The sequence below is a fragment of the Lagenorhynchus albirostris genome, chromosome 15, assembly GCF_949774975.1.
Source record: "Lagenorhynchus albirostris chromosome 15, mLagAlb1.1, whole genome shotgun sequence".
Taxonomy (NCBI): Eukaryota; Metazoa; Chordata; class Mammalia; order Artiodactyla; family Delphinidae; genus Lagenorhynchus; species Lagenorhynchus albirostris.
Genome location: NC_083109.1, coordinates 32,790,964 through 32,811,603, shown reverse-complemented (window position 1 = coordinate 32,811,603; position 20,640 = coordinate 32,790,964). Strand labels below are relative to the sequence as shown.

The following is a 20,640-nucleotide window of genomic DNA, read 5'->3' as shown; positions in this document are numbered from 1 at the left end:
TGATAGTGATAGTTTTGCTTGGTGGTCTGTTAAAAACAAAAACCCCAGTCTACCTCTTATATAATCTTGTTTCTTTTTCTCAGTGCTTGATATAGCTGAGTGATGTCAATCAATAACTGTTTAAGCAAGCAGTCATTATGACTTTTTTGTAGAAACAGGTTTTTTGTATGAGAAACATTCCAGCAATCTTCTGATTTAATACATGCTAAAATGTGAAATAACTCTACCAGTCCTGTTAGTGGAGTACTGTCTTGGACTGATATTGTTACTTTTGTCTCCAAAGTGCTTAAAATTGTGGCAGTCTTACAGAACGGAACTCTTGTTTTTTGCCTAAGATCTTGAAGAATGACTTACTGCATTTAGCATATTAAAAAGGATTGCATGTTTTGGAATCATTGCTAAGATCTTTAATTTCCCAATGCTCAGGTGTTAAGGTTTTTTTTTTGTTTTAAAGAACATTGGTAAGCTAAAATTTAAGATTACCTACTAAAGTTTAATAAAGTAGTCACAACAATTTTGGAAATTCAGTGTGTTTTAAAACTTGGTTCATTTGTCAATATTATCACATTTTATGTACCAACCATGAATTTGTAGTGTGAACGCCAGTAGACACAATTATAAGCCATCTGTTGAATTGACCCTTTGGACTGCTCCTCAAGACTCCATTCTGTTCAAGCCTAGTTAGCTTTATGCTATAGTTACTGGGTTTGTAAACAGGAGTGGAGTTTTAAAAATTACTGCTAAAATATGTTCCCTCTCAAGTGTTTAATCCACAGGACTATTCTTACATGATTAAGTATAGATACTGTAATCAACACTTTTTGTGAAATTCCCCTGATACCTGAATTAAAACAAAAACTTAAAACAAAAACAAAGTCTCTCCTTTCTTCTACCCACTTTTAATCCCTGCTGATATTTACTATTATGTTCATGGCACCCTTTCAAGTCACATTTGATTAGTAACTTTTATAAGAATATGGATCTACACCACTTTTGTAGCAAAGAGGATTTTTTTTTTTTTTTGAGGGGAGTGCAGGGGACATGGGAGGGGTGGAAGAAGGGAATAGATTAGTTATTTCTGGTTGCCCATTATTGCTAAGAAACATTCCTATTTTTATTATATACATTTGTATCTTTTGAGGGTTAGAAAGTTTGATGTGTGAAAACAAATTCAAAAAAGTGACAGCAAAAAGTTATAGTAAAAAACGTCTAGCAGATGCAGGATCAGATGTTTCTTGTTTTTTTAGCGTAATTCACCATATTTTAAGATTAGTACTTTCACATTTACATTTTTAAAAATGTCTACACAGTTTATTATCAATTCACAAGTGAACCCTTATAACAAGGATGTATTCAGCTAGAGAAAATGAGTTCCTGTATTATCCCAGGATTAAGGAATTGAATGTATATCTAATGCAATTTTAGTTTTCAATCTTCAAAAGTTTGCAAGTTTTAAAAAAAGATTTTAACCTCTGGTTATTTTAAATGACAGAATTATCTCTTGCTTAATTTGTTACATACTTATTTGTTATCATTTGGCTCATTTGTTATTAAATAAAATCAATATTGAAATCCTATAAAATGTTATAGAAGAGTATTTAATGTCATCTACAGATGTAATAAAGAGAGAAGCTTATATGTTCCAGACTTAAGAGTATATATGTGCCTAGACAAGGGTTTAAAGATAAGTGAAAATATTGATAGTGATTATCCCTAAGTAGTGTGATAATGGGTGATTTTTGTCTCTTTTTGCTTCTCTGTATTTTACTAAATTTCTTCAGAAGAAGAAAAAAAATACCTTGTAAGGATATAGTTTGAAAATTTTCTTTTAAAATATGTATTTAAGGATTGTATTTTGGCACATAAGTTTAATTAGACAAGTGTAGGGTTTTTTGTTTTGTTTTAAATACTTCAAGGAAAATTAGGAAACACTTCATATACTTCAGTACTTTAGGAACACACAAGAGAATCCTTGTGGTAGTTCATTCTTGTGTTTAAATTGCTGTAGACATTATCAACAATACATAAAGCTTTATTTTCTTTTTTAGTAAGAGAATTTGATAACAGAAGACAGTATTAAAATTTTTCACACTGTATGAATTTATAAACTTTAAGGCAGTAAGAGTAAAACTGGATGTTCATTCCCCTTTAATCAAACTTGTTCTTCAGATTTACCCATGCATGTGTCCTTTCCTAAAGGAAAGGGCTTCCTGTGCTCCTTAGAAACACTGGTTACTAAAATATGAGAATCTGATATTCTTCCTGTTACCTACTTACTAGTTAAATATATGTAATGAAGGACTTAATTATGCCCTCTAGTTCCTTGAGTAACTTGTGATAATTGATCTTGAAGTATTTGTTCTCAGTATTTCTAACTATCAGAGAGTTTAGGCTTTTTCCGAACACTTGAGTTACTTCAGTCTTCCAGTAATACTTCATTGACTTCCAACATACCAAACATAAAGTATATTTGCTGTTAACTTTAACTTACGACAGAGTATCAGTTAAAGATTAAAACTGAGTATTGTAGGCAGATTTAAGAATGGGTTTTAAATGGTTTTATTTGCCAGTTCATCTTATTTTTGTTTACTGCCTCACCCTCATTTTCTTCCAGCATTCATCATGTTTTTTGACCTGGTACATTCCTGATTTTTCGCATTAATATTGATATTAACAAGATGAATCTCTTGGTTTCATAATTAGTATAAGACTTAGGCCACAAACATCTAATGGCATCATGGGTAGAAAATAAGATACAAGAAATTATTGCAGACGTTTAACTTTTAAATTGCAGACTATCGGTGGTCCATGTCAAGTCATAGTTCACAAGTGGGAGACTCATCTACAACCACGATCAATAACCCCTTTAGGTATGGGCATTAACTGCATCTGTTTGAGGCATATGCATAAAGTTACTAATATGCTGCACAATGGCTTAGTGGGATTTAATAAATATTTATTTTAAAGTTTAAGGTCAATGCATTGTCAGTACTACAAGTTTCACTGAGCATATCATGGGTCTTACTTTCAAAACTAAACAGTTCTTAATTGCCTTTCTTCATAAACTTTATTAGAAATGCTTGCCTAGTTATTTTTAATTTCTTGAATTAGATGGGTTTATGGTGGAATATATATTTATATTTGGAGTAGTTACAAAAGTTTATAAAATAGCATTTTTTTTAACTGAGCATCCATCCGTGGCTTTGATATTACTTGCTCAGAGAACTTAGAACATTTGAGGAAAGAATTAATCCAAAACAATGATTCTCACATTTTTAACTTTGAATAGTAATAGAATAAGTTATTCTATTTGTGTGTGTTTTTTAAACTAGTAAATACTTGAATAAACTTGTATGAATGAATTCAGATTTCTTGGTTGTAGCAGACATTTTCCCCCAATACCCTGCTGGCTATGTTAAAGTTGCTATTCAGATAATTTTTGTTTGTTTGTTTGTTTAAACGTTATTTAGTTTTCTTGTGCCTAAAAATGGCATTTCTCTTCATACAAGTATTTTTGAATTTCCTTTTCCATACTGAGATTAAAATTTGAAGTTCTTTTCACATACATTAAATTACCTACTTGGTTTCATCTATAAATTGACTTAGTGCTGAAAACTCTGTTTTAGTTTCCAGAGAAAATTAGAATTTAAAGAATAAATGGCTTGTTATTTACTAGCTTAGATTAGAAAGTAGTGAGAGATTCTGCTTTACCCTGTATATAGCAAGGACACATCTTGTTTAAACAGCTGTCTCATTCCATCCTCTTTATTGGATTTTCTTTTTGTATATACATTTTTGTAATACATTTTTGATAGTATATTTAGAATTTTTATGTAGTGTACTTCAGAATTAAAAGAGTGCCATACTGAGGTTGGAAATTATTAGGAATTGAATATTTAAAAAATTGCATTTTGAAGCATCTTGCAGTTAAATATATTTTCTTATTTTGAGAAAGTAGGATGATTTTGTTTCTGGTCTTTTTAATAAATGTATTTTATACTTTTGGAAAATAAAACTTCTGAACTTAAGAACTGTGTGAAATATACCAGAGAATCTTTATTGGGAACTGTCACACTTATTTTAACAAATTCAGGTTTATGTTTAAAGTAAACTGGGAAAGGAAATAGCAGGGAAGATAATTAGTATTTTACTCAGAGGGTGGGGCTTAACAGCTTTTCTCATTTAGTTGAAATTTCTGTTAGGAGGCAATGTGCAAACACTTACTTTTTGGTAATTCCTCATAGCTCTATATATACAGGTAAGTTTATGCTGTTTAAAAAGCTTTTAGTTGGCTATAGAGAATAGTTGGGGTTTGAGGAGCATTATATTTTAGGTAAGTTCAGAATACGCACTACGTAAGAATAAGCATTTTAATTGTGCCAAGACCTTTGGTTTGAAAAATCAACCAGGAGATATTGTTGTCCAGCAACTTGTCAGTCTCATGCATTGGTTGGTATAAACATTTGTCCCAGTGCCTCTAGAGCACCTCTCTGAGGAGTTTTCTTTCTCTTCCTTACAACATTGTGAATAATCACCATGAATATAAGAACCATTATTGTTTGATAGCCTCCTTAAAAGGGATTTCTTTATTGAGGGCTACAATAAATATGCTTATTCACTTTGGGCTGCTTTTAAATTCTAAATTAATTTTTTAAAAAATCCTTAAGGTAGGTAATTTCTCAATTGTTCATTCTGTATATACATCATGAATTTTAACTAGATTTTCTATTTTCCTTCAATTTTAGAAAGTGAAATTATTATTGACGATGGACAATTTGGAATCCACAGTAAGTGAGACTGAGTTTTGAAAATTTTTATTCACATGGTTGAGATGTTACCTTACATTTCATTAGAAACAGCAGAGGGAAATATGACAGTATGATATTGAAAATAGAGACTAGAAGACTAGATCCAAAAAACAAATGCATTCTGTTAAATAATAGTTTCCAGTATTATTATTATTATTTTGGGCCATGCCACGTGACTTGTGGGATCTTAGTTCCCGAACCAGGAGGATTGAACCCACACCCCCTGCAGTGGAAGCAGAGTCCTAACCTCTGGACTGCCAGGGAATTCCCTCCAGTATACTTCTTATGCTTTAAAATTTTATTTATTTTTTAGTTTTTATTTGGCTGTTGACTTTAGGTATATGAATTAATATAATCAATTTAAAAGTATTGTACTTAACTGTTACTATATCATCACTTAACACTACTGTGTTTGAAAATGATGTTAATTGTTCTCAACATTTAAAGTGTGAAATGTTACTCATAAGCTATGTTTGTGCATTTTGTGTTTGTATGTGCATTTATAGTAAAATCAAGATTAAGTAGCAGAATGTTCTAGTAATTATGGCTGAGTATTTAAACAATTAATTTACAGTGGAATATGCATTCATATACTTTCTGCATCAGTAAATACTTTATCCTAAGGATTCAAGTTTTTTCTTCAATGACTGGAATTCTCACAGTGTATCAGCATTATCATGCTAAACTGCATTTTCATTTTAGATACTATACTGTAGGAGTCAAAAGGTGTAAAGGGGGTGGACAGAATGTGTGCTTGCATTGACTGTGAACCAGAGATAATTGCTCATAACCAGTTTGCATTCCTGTTGAGTACAGGAAGGAATAGGGCCTGAATGTTTTGGTTGTGGTTTTACTAAGTACATATGTTTATCCACTTTAGAAATGTACATGCTTTTGCAGTATTTGGGCAGGAATTTAACTTACTTTTCTTGATTTTGTTTGGGATTATTTATATCACATCATAAGGTAGTCTAACATACTCGAATAGTTTTATTTAGTGTTTTAGAGACTACACAAAATTTATGCTACATGTTTTGGAGAGCTTTTTTAATGGAGAAGTTGTTTTCTCATTTCTTCAACTGTAATGATGACATTATATCCTTCTATTATATGTTAGTTACTATGCATGGTTATAAACGGATGGCATTTCTTTCGTCATCTGTTGCTGTTGTCATCATCTTCCTAAATTCAGCGTTAGTTGGCCTTCAGGATAGAAAGCCATTTCTCCAACTCTGTCCATTTCTGAAAACAGTTTAAAATTAAGAGATGGTAGTGGTTTCTCTTCATGTATGAAATTTGATAGTTATGAAATCATACCTAAGGAGAAAAGCTTCTTGATTTTTTTTTTGAAGTTCTCTTGATGAAGAACTTAGGTCCAAAACAGTTGTCAGCTCCCTGGTATTTATGAAAATGTTATTACCTTTGTTAGTAAGAAACTTCAAGTTAAACAGTGCTAACAGTGTTATCACAATCATGCAGTTTATCTATGGCAGAATATGTAAACAGAGAATACATTTGTTTTGTTATTACCATCTCATATCTACGCTGCCAGCACTAGTGGAATAACTAGTTTCAGCTGAATATTTCATGTGAAACTTTGGAAGTGTAGTAGTGATCCACTGCCAGTGGAACAAATGCTAGGTGAGAAGCCATCTTGCAATATGTATTCTTTCTGAGATAGATTTGTATTACTTCAATAATATATTCAACAAGAGTATTTTAATTTACTTTAGTGCTAAAGTTTGGCTAGTTGTTAATGTTCATTTAACTTTTCCCTCCTACTTGATATAAAAGTTCTTTTTCAATGACAAGTAAGACTACTTATATATTTGCTTTGGAGAGAAATACCAGTGATAGATAACCTGAGTATATTAAACGGAATGTGAACTAGAATTGTCAATATATATTGTACTTATTGGATTGGCTTTAAAAATATGTATATTAATTACTGTTCTTCATATTTACTTTGCCAGATGGTGTTGAGACTCTGGATTCTGGATGGCTGACGTGTCAGACTGAAATCAGATTACGTTTGCATTATTCTGAGAAACCTCCTGTCTCAATAACCAAGAAAAAATTAAAAAAATCTAGATTTAGGTATGACCATGTGTATTTGTTACTTAGCCTATTTATTTTCACTAATGGTGTAGATTTCTGATCCATCTGGTTATAGCCTTTATGTGTATAAACTAAGAAAATAAACACAGATAATGTCACATTTTCTAATAAATGCGGTGTCTTGTGAGAGTGAACTGCTTCCCTGCCTGAAGATTGCTACAGTTAAATGTACTTATGTTAGTCTTAATCTCCAAATTGGAAACAAGAAAATTTTGTTTTTACTTAGATAAGTGATTTCTAGGCTTACTATCTTTGTAGTTTCTACCATTTAAAATTTCTTAGTGTAGCAATAAATATTTTGTTTTAAAATTGACATAACGAAATGATTTTGAGCTAAATGAAGGGAGAATGGCATGAACAGAGAAAAATGATTGTTGGAAATATACTTCAGTGTCCTAAATTTTCCGGTGGCTTGAAAACGAGAAACTTTTCCGTTAAGAAGGTCACAGTTACCATAGCAGTTCCAGGTTAGTTTAATTTTAATCTTAATTTAAGAAGATTTAGGTGTCAAGCTTTGTATAAATAACAGAATAGTAAGTAACTTAATTTTTCTGTAATGTCACCATGTATATGTGGGGCTTTTTTGTGTTTTTTTTTTTGTGGTACACGGGCCTCTCACTGTTGTGACCTCTCCCGTTGTGGAGCACAGGCTCAGGACGCGCAGGCTCAGCAGCCATGGCTCACGGGCCCAGCCGCTCCGCGGCATGTGGGATCTTCCTGGACCGGGGCATGGACCGGGGCAGGGGACCGTGTCCCCTGCATCGGCAGGCGGACTCTCAACCACTGTGCCACCAGGGAAGCCCTACCATGTTATATCTTTGAGTGAACTGATTTCTCAACGACAGAGGCAGCCCTATCATTTGAATTTTTATAACTTTGGGACTGAGAGTTCTAAGTCTTGATACGTTATGCAGCTTCTTCTGACAAAATGTCAGGGCTGGGTTGAAAGGGCCATTTTCAGTAACTGAAGTAATTAATAGTAATACTTATTATCTTCAGAATAAAATTGATAATGATGTTGCAGTTTGTAAATCCATAAATGTTTTACAATAACTGCTGAAAATATTATAGTACTTACCTATACCAGTAATAAAATACATAAGGGAAAGGGTGGGTAACACTTCACAGCCCTTTCCATTGGCTATTCTGTGAGTAAAGAGTGTTGGGTGTACCTTGCCTCTGTTCATTAGCTTTTCTAGGCCTCTGCTTTGCTTCTGAAAAACCTAGGTAATTGGACCACGTGGCTGATCTGCAAGATCCATTTGATCACAGAGATTCTCTAACCAGTTAGTCATAAATAACTGAATATTTTATTTACATGTTAAAAGAAGCAAATAAATTGTGTTAACCACTGTAAAGTGTTTTATTAGCATAAGACCTTGAAATAAAGGTAGCAGTAGAAGATAAAGCCTTGGTTGGTTGGGCTTATTAGGATTTATTTTTTCTTTGACTATAAGAAATTAATAGAGGGAATTCCCTGGCAGTCCAGTGGTTAGGACTCTGTGCTTCTACTGCAGGGAGAACAGGTTCGATCCTTGGTTGGGAAACTAAGATCCTGCATGCTGCGGTGTGGCCAAAAAAAAAAAAAAAAAAAAATTAATAGATAATTAATGGGGTTCTGATTGCATTGTACATGCATCCTGAGTCCTGTACTGTTCTTGTTTATATAGTGATTGATTATATTATTGTATTGCTTAAGCTTAAACTGGAAGATTTTTATAACCATACTTAGTTGGGCTCTACAAATTAAGTGACTGATTCCTACTGAAATAATTGTGCATAGCTAGAAACCAATGTTGTTTTGACCATCTTTTTCCCCCAAAATTCATATTATCAATAGGTTAAGCCTTCAGTGGCTAGAGAATAAATTTATCTGCAGGTTTATCAGGACTTTTAAAAACTTAGCAACAGCATTTAAATTTTAAATAAAACACTAGACATGATGTTTTATCTCATTACCACCACATTTTCAACAACACAAGTTTCTCTTTCACTTGATTCCACCAGAACTTGGAAAGCAATGTTACTTATGATAGACTATAACATTTATATAGCTATTTGAGTAAAACCTTTAATGTTTAGTTCATTTAGAACTAAATTCTTTCATAGATCCCTTTAAACTTGATTTTTTTGGGGGGGCATAGATGCACATTGCTATTTGTAGGTTAGCCTTTTTTGGGGGGGGGGGCTATGGCACGCGGGATTCTAGTTGCCTGACCAGGGATCGAACCCCTGCCCACTGTTTTGGGAGCGTGGAATCTTAACCACTGGACCACCAGGGAAGTCCCTGGAATAGCCATTTTTAATCTTCCATTTCTTCCTTGCTTGTTCATTACTATCCACTTGTGGTCGCTTTTCATATGTCCTGGTAGAGAATGTTTGTTCCTTCAGGCTGACCAACAAAATCAGTTGTTCAGAACTGTTCCTAAAAGTTTGGAGAGAAGAGATGATCATTTTTGTTTGGATTATTAAAGTGGTGCTGCTTTTGGTTTTACAGTATGATTACGGAACCTTATTATTAATTGAATAACCTGTGTTCATATCCCCTCTGGAAGGTTTCAGAGTGTGTGCCTATGAGGCAAGTCTGCACGGTGGTTGAAGGCAGCAGCGTCATTCGGAGAGAGCAGGCCTCACTAATACAGTTCTGTTACTTGTATTATTAAGTGGATCTCATTTAAATCTAGAATGAAAAGTTTTCCTAGCGCAGCTGTATTCTGTACAATAACGTTGCTTCTACATCACTGGTATTAAAGTTGTTTAATCTATGTACATTCCAGTTGATGCAAGAAATATTCTAGAATTGAGTTGACTGTTTGGCATTACAAGTGCTGTGTGCAACTAATCCCTTCTCATTGGGAGTAAACTAGTCTTTGTGACCCAGTAGCTTGGGTAACTTGTATTTTGTTTTCATTGCTGTGGAGTCTGTAAGAGTTTTAGACTCTTGGTTTATTTTTTTATTCATTTGTTTCATTAAAAAGGTACATACATATAAATATACATACATAAAAACCATGAATACATGCAAATATATATATTTAATACAATAGTTTTCTTTAATGATGTACTGTTCGCAAAGTACGTGGACTCACTGTGGTGAGAAGAAAGGAAATTTAAAAATTTACAACTACGAACTCTAACAGTCTTTTAATGCACACTAACAGAATATGGTTCAAATTTGTACTTGTTTTATATATATATTTGTGAAACTTCTCATAAGAAATTGAGATAGCCAATTATAAATGGATAATAGTAAATGCCCTTTTAGATTCATTTTAAAAAACCTAAAGAATTAATGAAAACAGCCTTAGGCATAATGAGCATTTATCTCATTTTAATACTTTGCAGAAATGTGTGGAGATAAAAAAATCACTATTTTATAAAGTATAACTAATGCCTTAACCTGTAGTATGTGTAGTCTGCGTAATATTTTTATTTGAGGGTTTAAGCATATACAAGGAGCATTTTTAAATTTAATGTTTTGGTAACATTTATATGGATTTTCCTTCTTTGTCACTTTTTGCATTTCATTATTTTTTCCTTTTATGTAGGGTAAAGTTGACACTAGAGGGTCTGGAGGAAGATGACGATGATAGGATATCTCCCACTGTTCTTCACAAAATGTCCAATAGTCTGGAGATATCCTTAATAAGCGACAATGAGTTCAAGTGCAGGCATTCACAGCCGGAGTGTGGGTATGGCTTACAGCCTGATCGTTGGACAGAGTATAGTATACAGACAATGGAACCAGATAACCTGGAACTAATATTTGATTTTTTTGAGGTGAGTATATTTCACTGAGAGGGGTGAGAGACAACGCAGACAAGAGCTTATTTTTACATATGCTTTGATTTTTATCATAGGTTAATTTGTATAAATGCATGATTCATACAACTTTTTAGATGTTACTCCTCTATACATGTTAGCAGATTTTAAAAACGCAAGAGTTGACAGATTCAGGTACTATTAAAATTATAATTGAGAACTTCAGAATTGATGTTTTCAATAATTTTTCTTTGTCTTTAATTTTTGTCAATTTGATTACTATGTGTCTCGGCATGTTTCTCCTTGGGTTTATCCTGCCTGGGACTCTCTGTGCTTCCTGGACTTGGATGGCTATTTACTCTCCCATGTTAGGGAAGTTTTACACTGTAATCTCTTCAGATATTTTCTCGGGTCCTTTCTTTCTCTTACCTTTCTGGGACCCCTATAATGTGAATGGTGGTGCATTTAATGTTGTTCCAGGGGACTCCTGGGCTGTCTTCATTTCTTTTCATTCTTTTTTCTTTATTTTATTCCGTGGCAGTGAATTCCACCATTCTGTCTTCCAGGTCACTTATCCGTTCTTCTGCCTCAGTTATTCTGCTATTGATTCCTTCTAGTGTAGTTTTCATTTCAGTTATTGTATTGTTCATCTCTGTTTGTTTGTTCTTTAATCTTCTAGGTGTTTGCTCTTTAATTCTTCTAGGTCTTTCTTAAACATTTCTTGCATCCTCTCGATCTTTCCCTCCATTCTTTTTCCGAGGTCCTGGATCATCTTCACTATCATTATTTTGAATTCTTTTTCTGGAAGGTTGCCTTTCTCCACTTCATTTAGTTGTTTTTCTGGGGTTTTATCTTGTTCCTTCATCTGGTACGTAGTCCTCTGCCTTTTCATTTTGTCTATCTTTCTGTGAATGGGGTTTCATTCCACAGGCTGCAGAATTCAGAATTGATGTTTTAAATCAAGACCAGATGTCTTGATGTCTGTGTCTATTCTAAATATAAATGAATTGTATCCAGAGGAGCTTCCAAGGATAGAGAGAAGTGCAGACTGTGTAACTTTTGGTGGCAAACTGATGTAACTAGCATGATTGAGTCCTTTATGACTGAAGTCTGTGGTTTATTGAAGCATTTTATAAGAATTCATTGTAACAGTGGACCCATTTTTGCAACTTTACTTGATAGTATAAATATGTAAGAAAAAATAGTTGCTATGAAAATTGTGCCAGGTTATTCAGAGTCTGTGCTGCCAACTTTCCAGAGCTGCTTGTGCCACTTTACACTAGAGCTTTCTGCTTATGGGCTGTTCAGCTGCTCCTCACGAATAACACTGGGTCCTCCCCTAAGGTCCTGGCTCTTTGGTGTTTCCACTCTCATTTCCACTAGATTAGAGTTTAGCTTTTTGAGAGTAGGGAATATTCCTTGCCCAACAGTAGCACCTAGCCAAGGTTTCTTAAAAAAGCAAAATTCAGGATGGATTAGAATCCAGTAAGTAACACTTATAATAAAGTTATAACCTTATAATTAGATCTTGCCTAATTAATAAGATCTGGGAGACTTTTATTCTAAAAATATGAGGTTTTGGTTGAACATTTCCTTGTTCTTTTAGTACCTACCTCTTAATAATCTCTCGAGCAGCCTAACTTCCCTTTCATTTGGTTAGCAGTTTTGGAAATACAAATTTATTCATAGACTAGGTGGATGAAATATGCTGTATAATCTCAAAGTTGAGTATTTGGTGTCCTATCCCTCTGTGTCATCTGTGTAGATGCATTTTTAAAGAATAAAATATACATTAAAAGTCACTACAGGTATATCTTAGTCTTGGAATGTAAAAGTACTTAGAAACTTTCAGTCTGAGCTTTATATTCGCCTAATACATGTTAGAGTATCAGAAGTGCAAATCAACAGTTTTGATCAATAAAGTAACACATAAAATCTTAAATATACTATATACTAAATATCTTTATATACTAAAAGAAAATGTGTTACTCATTACAACAAAGCTATCTAAAGTACCTGAATATAAATTTGGTTGTGTTTCATACTGATCTTCCTCCATAGATTCTGAGTTGATTTTAAAGGATGTCTTTTGATCTTTAAATGGAAAATATTGAAGTATAAGAATTTGGGTTATTCTTAATCTCATTTTTCAGGAAGATCTCAGTGAACACATAGTTCAGGGCGACACTCTTCCTGGACATGTGGGTACAGCGTGCCTCTTATCATCCACCATTGCAGAGAGTGGGAAGAGTGCTGGAATCCTTACTCTTCCCATCATGAGCAGAAATTCCAGAAAAACAATAGGCAAAGTGAGAGGTAAGCCTGGAGAAGCAGGGTGACCCTTTACAAATAAGCAGATTAAGTTAGGATTTCAATTAGTTTCAAATTGAGCTTTTGAGAATGGTAAAGAATTAATAAATTGTTTTAGAATATTAACAAATACAGTAACAATAAAGACATATCTAATTTTCTGGAAGCTTTAATTTGAATGCGTTTTGACTTGATTTCTTTCTATTTGATCAATTGATAAAGCTGTTTTGAGTGGTTTTTAAGTGTAATTGAGCTCATCATAGCCTTTTTAATTGTCTTTATTTCCCTTCCCCCTTTTTTCATATGAAAGTTGACTATATAATTATTAAGCCGTTACCAGGATACAATTGTGACATGAAATCTTCATTTTCCAAGTATTGGAAGCCAAGAATACCATTGGATGTTGGACATCGAGGTGCAGGAAATTCTACAACAACTGCTCAGTAGGTTGAATATTTGAGTAGTACTAGCATTTGGTAGCTCATGCTTGATAAGGTTAAATAGGTTTGACCAACTAAAAGGTCAAACGATCCTTTTAATTATTACCCTGGGATTTAAATGTAATTTGGTAATTGGGGTTTCCAGTTCAAATTAATTAGAGACTAACTCTCTTGTAAGATTCTGGTCAGTCTTTTTAGTATTCTGCTGAATTGATGAGAGAGACATTAAAACTAGAAAGCCAGGAGGGGAGAGCTTGATGCAGTCAGCCTGATGATATCAGTGTGCCTGTGTTGTGGTCCTGACTTTCAGCATGTTGTTCTCTCAGGGTCTTAGTTTCCTCACCAGTTCTCAGTACAGTTTCCGTTCTTTCACCCTGTTGGTGTGTCTGACTTTTTCCACCCTTCCCTGGTCTGCCAGTATCAAGTCACCTGAGGCTTCAATGCAGGGAGCAAGTTTCTCCACTACTTCATGCCCATTGCAAAGGATTGTTTTCCTTAACTGGTCACCTCACTTGGGGAGGTATGGGGTGGTATAGGATATATCTGTATTCAGCTTGTAAATACCTAAAATTGTTAGAGCTTGATTTATGGAATGAATGCACACACCAACTAAGTCATGGTCACAGTCTTATTTTGGGGATGGCAAAGTTAGCCTCAAAATAGAGAATAAGTACTATGTCCATTGTTTAAAATGTAGTTGACTTCTTTACTAAATTTTTTTTTCTATAGTAATGATAACTATATTTCTATATATTTCTTTTCTTGCAGGCTTGCTAAAGTTCAGGAAAATACTATTGCTTCGTTAAGAAATGCCGCTAGTCATGTAAGTGAATCTCTCTTTCTTTAAACAACTTTGGACTGATGGTCCAAAGGTAGAAAAGTAGAGAAATGTAGGCCTGGAGAGCTTCCTTCAGTCTGCATTAATAGGTTAAAAGGGAGAATATTTATGCTTTTTCTGAATATATTTCTAAGTGAAGGTAAAGTATTTCTAGGCATTTTTATTTAGATTCATGGTGAAGATTGAAGTTAATGGAATCCTAAGCATCCTCTTAAAAAAATTAATTAATTAATTTGAAGTATAGTTGATGTATATTATATAAATTACAGCTATACAATATAGTAATTCACAATTTTTAAAGATTATTCTCCATTTATAGTTATTATAAAATATTTGCTGTATTCCCCATGTTGTACAATATATCCTTGTAGCTTATTTTAAACCTCATTGTTTGTACCACTTAACCCCCTACCCCTTTATTGCCCCTCCTTCCACCTTCCCTCTCTCCACTGGTAACCACTAATTTGTTCTCTATATCTGTGAGTCTGTTTCTTTTTTGTTATATTCACTTGTTGTTATGTTCTTTAGATTCCACCTAAGTGATGTCATACAGTATTTGTCTTTCTCTGACTTATTTCACTTAGCATAATACCCTCCAAGTCCATCCATGTTATTACAAAAGGCAAAATGTCACCCTTTTTCTGTGGTTGAGCAGTATTCCATTGTGTGTGTGTGTGTGTGTGTATATGTACACACACACACACACACACACACACACACACACACACACCCCTTCTTTATCCATTCACTTAGGTTGCTCCCATATCTTGGCAGTTGTAACTAATGTGCTGTGAACATTGGAGTGCATATGCCTTTTCGAATTAGTGTTTTTGTTTTCTTTGTATACTCTGGAGTGGAATTGCCGGATCATATAGTAGTTCTGTTTTTAATTTTTTGAAAAACCTCCATACTGTTTGCCACAGTGGCTACACCAGTTTACATTCCCATCAACAGTGTAGGAGGGCTCCCTTTTCTTTACATCCTTTCCAACATTTGTATTTGTGTTCTTTTTGATGATAGCCATTCTGACAGTTGTGAGGTGATAACTCATTGTAGTTTTGATTTGCATTTCCCTAATGATTAGTGATGCTGAGCATCTTTTTTTAAAAAAAAATTTATGTATTTATTTGGTTGCACCAGGTCTTAGTTGCAGTAGGCAGGCTCCTTAGTTGTGGCATGCGAACTCTTAGTTGTGGCATGCATATGGGATCTAGTTCTCTGACCAGGGATCGAACCTGGGCCCCCATCATTGGGAGCACGGAGTCTTATCCACTGCGTCACCAGGGAAGTCCCTGAGCATCTTTTCATGTGCCTGTTGGCCATCTGCATTTCCTCTTTGGAAAAATGTCAGTTCATTTCTTCTGCCAGTTTTTTACTTGGGTGGTTTGTTTTTTTGATGTTGAGTTGCATAAGCTTTTTATATATGTTGGATATTAACTCCTTATGAGTCATAATCACGTGCAAATATTTTCTCCCATTCAGTAGGTTGTCTTCTCGTTTCATTGATGGTTTGCTTTGCTGTGCAAAAGCTTTTAAGTTTAATTCTGTCCCATTTGTTTGTTTTTTAAGCATCCTTTTTTTTTGAGATAACATTTTAAGTGTTTGAGGCACGAAAAACATTCCGCATTAAGCACTGCATTTCATCAATTGAATTACTATGCTTATTTAGATACTCACTTTGGAAATAATGTTTACAGAAGGATTTGATAGTGATTTTTTTTTTTTTTTGTGGTATGCGGGCCTCTCACTGTTGCGGCCTTTCCCGTTGCGGAGCACAGGCTCCGGACACACAGGCTCAGCGGCCATGGCTCATGGGCCCAGCTGCTCCGCGGCATGTGGGATCTTCCTGGACTGGGGCACAAACGCGTGTCCCCTGCATCGGCAGGCGGACCCTCAACCACTGCACCACCAGGAAAGCCCTGATAGTGATTTTATGTAACACTTTTTGAAGTCTGTCAGTTTGCATCCTGTATACCAACTTGATTATGTTGAATTTCTTAACTCCTTTTATGTAATTATTCAGAGATAGTCCTTTTTTCTTTTTTCAGCTTTTAGTTTTTTCAGCACCTGAAACTTGACATTTTTAATCAAGAACCTGCATTATTTCCCCCCACATTCCACTGTACCTCAAGTTAAGCCTCATGTTCTCAAGTTAAACTAAGGGAAAAATGGAGGAACATCTCATTTTATTTTGTTTTTTTTTCCCAGTGTCCTCCACATGCCTTAAACTTAGCCTTTTTTAAAATAGTTCACCAAATAAATTTGATTTGTCATATGTTTAACTTTATCACTTATATGAGCAAACATCTATTCTAAGACATACTTTTTTCATATTTTAATATCTCTAAAATTGGGATAGTTTTACAGCTGTTTTAGCTTGTCATGGTTTGATTGGCATTGTTTTTTCTCCCTCTTAGTGGTATATAAAATAATGATGCATTTTATATTTCATGACATATTAGATTGATTATCATAATTATTTTGATATTTAAAAATGTTAATAGTGGATAGTTCTGTTTTTGTATTGAAAGGATATTAAATCTGTGAGTATGTTGTGCTGTAGGTCATTATTTGGAACGAGTTTTAGTTCACTGTAGCTAAGTAATCTAAGCGTGGTTTTATTAGCTGTCAACACATGAAGATCCCTGATAAAGAATTTTTAGGGTCTGTGCTTTTTTGTTTTGTTTGCGGTATGTGGACCTCTCACTGTTGTGGCCTCTCCCGTTGTGGAGCACAGGCTCCGGACGTGCAGGTCCAGCGGCCATGGCTCACGGGCCTAGCCGCTCCGTGGCATGTGGGATCTTCCCAGACCGGGGCACGAACCCGTGTCCCCTGCATCGGCAGGCGGACTCTCAACCACTGCACCACCAGGGAAGCCCTAGGGTCTCTGCTTTTTGAGAGAGGATTTCATTAAGCCCTTTTCTTCTGTCGAAACCCTTTGTACTTTTATGGATCTTATGTTAGTTATGAAAATCTGGTTTGATTTTAATGTTAAAGACATCGTTGAAGAGATTTTGGTTATTATTGGCTTATTTCTTAAAGCTTGCTCACACATGAATTTTTTCTTTTTTTTAAAATTTTTGGCTGCACTGCACGGCATGCGGGATTAGTTCCCTGACCAGGGATCGAACCTGCACCCCTGCAATGGAAGCGTGGAGTCTTAACTACTGGATTGCCAGGGAAGTCCCTTACACATGAATTTTGAGATCAAGTTTTACCTCTTAGTAAATTTATCTTTCTAAAGGATGGTGATCATGTAAAATTAAACTTTTAAACTGGAAAGCTATAATTTCTTTTAATCATTGTAACTATTTAGGGGACATACGGTTTGTTCTCTTTGGTAAAAATGATTTGTGTCATTGTCTTGTTGACAATAGAAGGAGCTAAGCTTATTTCCTGCTTCAGAAGTCATTGAGGAAGTAGGCTCCTTTTGTTCTAGTCTCTGATCCATACATACTGAAAAGTTGAGCATCTTCCTTGACCTAAAGCTAGGGTAAGGGATGGAAACGTGTCCATCCATTCTTATACAGCACTTGTCTGGGCCATAGACACATTACAGAATCCTCAAACCTTGTATTCTTTGATCCCAGCTGGCTTTCTTTTAGTGAATGCACAAATTTGTATGTCAGTTTATGTTCTCAGCCTTTATTTGGATTAATTCATATGTCATGATGGATCTGACTTAAGTCTAATTTGTGTCCACCTTTCTTCTGTTTAGGCTTCTATTAGGAAATTTGGCATATGCATCATTCTTGTTGCCCATTTCTGCTTTCTCTTTCTTTTCAGCAGAAGTTACAGTTTCCTCTTTAATCTGATTATTGAGGTTTTATTAAGAAAGGTTGTAAAGTGTACTGCTTAAGTGCACCAAGGAGCAGAGCTAAGAGACTGAAGCTTATTCTTGTTCCCACCTCACCGTTGAGGTTCCCCTGTCCATCTGAGGTGTGTAGGGGCAATGAGGTGCGAGGTAGCCATGCTCCAGGCGCCATTTCTGCTAATAGCAATAGCAGAGGTGACACTGGTGGAGGCTGTCCACTGCCACAGAAGGGCCCCAGGGTGTGTTCGAGTAGGATCAGAACCCATTTTTTTGCCAGGAAAAAATTGGTGTGCTATTGCAAAAAAGAAATGATAATTGTTTTAAAAGAAGAAATTACCTTTTAGAAAAGCTTGAAGTATAGCATTAAATGATTCATGAAGAAGTTTTGTGTGTACAAGTCTGTAATTTTATGGTGAACAATAAATTTCTCATGTTCTTATAGTTTTAGATGTATCGTGGGCCAGATAATATTTTTCAAATACTTGTTTCTTCTATTTCTGTCAGGGTGCAGCCTTTGTAGAATTTGATGTACATCTTTCAAAAGATTTTGTGCCTGTAGTGTATCATGATCTGACCTGTTGTTTGACTATGAAAAAGGTATGTAGAAATTCCTTTATTTTAAACTCTTACAGTTAGACAGTAGGTTTTAAAACTAGGAAGTTTTGTATGCACATACTATGCCATTTTATATAAGGGACATGAGCATCTGTAGATTTTGGTATCTGTGAAGAGTCCTGGAACCAATCCCCTGCAGATACTGATGGATGACTATATATTTAATTATTTATTTAATAGAGTTGGTTAGTTCATTTTCTTAGGGAATTACTGCCAGTTCTTTCCTCTCTCAAGCTCCTTCCTACAACATCAAGAGAGAGGGAGGAGTCAGGAATTAATTTTCTAGAGTATTTTCTCTGTATGGCTGAATTTTCTTTTTTTAATGCTATTTAACAAAAAGGATATTACACGTGGTTTCTGTATCATTCTGCCACTGTCCCTCTGTTGAGGCAGGAAAGGAAGCTATCAGAGTGTTTGTTTTCAGGCTCCTTTCTCTTTTTGCTTCAGGCTTTTTCTCAAGTTAATAAGCTTATATGATTTGACTAGTGGTAAGAGCCACAGTGAAAAATAAAATTGGAGAAGTGCTTCGGAGCCAGATAGTGGAGAGCCTCAGGGGTTTAGACTTAGGAGCTAGGGACTTATTTTGAAAGACTTTTGAACCAAGTAGGGAAATGTTTTAGAAGTAAACTTTCAGATGAATATTTTGATACCTGATGTAAGGACAACTTAAGAGGACAGAGACTAGAGACAAGGGGAGTGGAAATGTGGGCCAAACCTTAAGACAAGCCAGAACTGGAGTAGAGACAGTGAGAATGGAAAAGAGGGCATGATAGAGGAGAAAGTCCAGAAGGAGATTTAAAAAGCATATAATTTCTTTAAAATTATAATTACTGTTGTACGGAAATAATTGTAATAATTATATAGCATCTGGACTTCAGTATACAAGTTAACCAAGTGATTTCTCAGGGACTTAAACTAGGAGGGTCCTTTAAAAACCCTTTTCTTTGGCATTTTCTTTAAAACTGTGTTGGGTATCATTTTCCGTTGTGTTGATCTAAAGTTAAGGCTGGGAAAACTGGACAGCTGCGTGTGGAAGAATGAATTAGAACATTCTCTAACACCATATATAAGAATAAACTGAAATTGGATTAAAGACCTAAATGTAAGACCAGATACTATAAAACTCTTAGAGGAAAACATAGGCAGAATGTTTGACATAAATTGCAGCAATATTTTTTTGGATCTGTATCCTAGACTAATGGAAATAAAAACAAAAATAAACAAACGGGACCTAATTAAACTTTAAAGCTCTTGCACAGCAAAGGAAACCATAAACAAAACAAAAAGACAACCTACTGACTAGGAGAAAATATTTGCAAATGATGCTACTGACAAGGGATTAATTTCCAAAATATACAAAGAGCTCATACAGCTTAATATCAAAAAAAAAACATCCCGATCAAAAAGTGGGCAGAACTAAATAGACATTTCTCCAAAGAAGACATACAGATGGCCAACAGGCACATGAAAAGATGCTCAGTATCTCTAATTGTTAGAGAAACGCAAATCAAAACTGCAATGAGGTTATCACCTCACACCAATCAGAATGGCCATCATCAAAAAGTCTAAAAATAATAAATGCTGGAGAGGGTATGGAGAAAAGGGAACCTTCCTACACTGTTGGTGGGAAGTAAATTGGTGCAGCCAGTATGGAGGTTCCTCAAAAAACTAAAAAATTAAGTTACTATATGATCCTGCAATCCCAATCCTGGGATGTCTGGAGAAAACTATAGTTCGAAAAAATACATGCACCCCAGTGTTCATTGCAGCACTCTTCACAATAGCCAAGACATGGCTAAATGTCCATTGACAGATGAATGGATACAGATGAATGTGTAAAGATATGCACACATACAATGGAATACTACTCAGCCATAAAAAGAATAAAATAATGCCATTTATAGTGACATGAATGGACCTAGAGATTATCATACT

General features: G+C 34.8%; 1 protein-coding gene across 2 annotated transcripts in view; it reads left to right on the top strand.

The window, feature by feature from the left end:
• GPCPD1 (glycerophosphocholine phosphodiesterase 1) overlaps positions 1-20,640 on the top strand; it is a 63,025-nt gene that overhangs the window by 16,658 nt on the left and 25,727 nt on the right. Inside the window, exons 5-12 of one of the 2 annotated variants that reach the window (XM_060122387.1) lie at positions 2,795-2,870; positions 4,746-4,787; positions 6,782-6,905; positions 10,475-10,706; positions 12,842-13,004; positions 13,309-13,441; positions 14,207-14,261; positions 18,595-18,687. In XM_060122387.1, coding sequence (XP_059978370.1) covers positions 2,795-2,870; positions 4,746-4,787; positions 6,782-6,905; positions 10,475-10,706; positions 12,842-13,004; positions 13,309-13,441; positions 14,207-14,261; positions 18,595-18,687 — 918 coding nt within the window. The remainder of the gene's footprint in view (positions 1-2,794; positions 2,871-4,745; positions 4,788-6,781; positions 6,906-10,474; positions 10,707-12,841; positions 13,005-13,308; positions 13,442-14,206; positions 14,262-18,594; positions 18,688-20,640) is intronic. The other variant, XM_060122388.1, reaches the window with a different exon arrangement.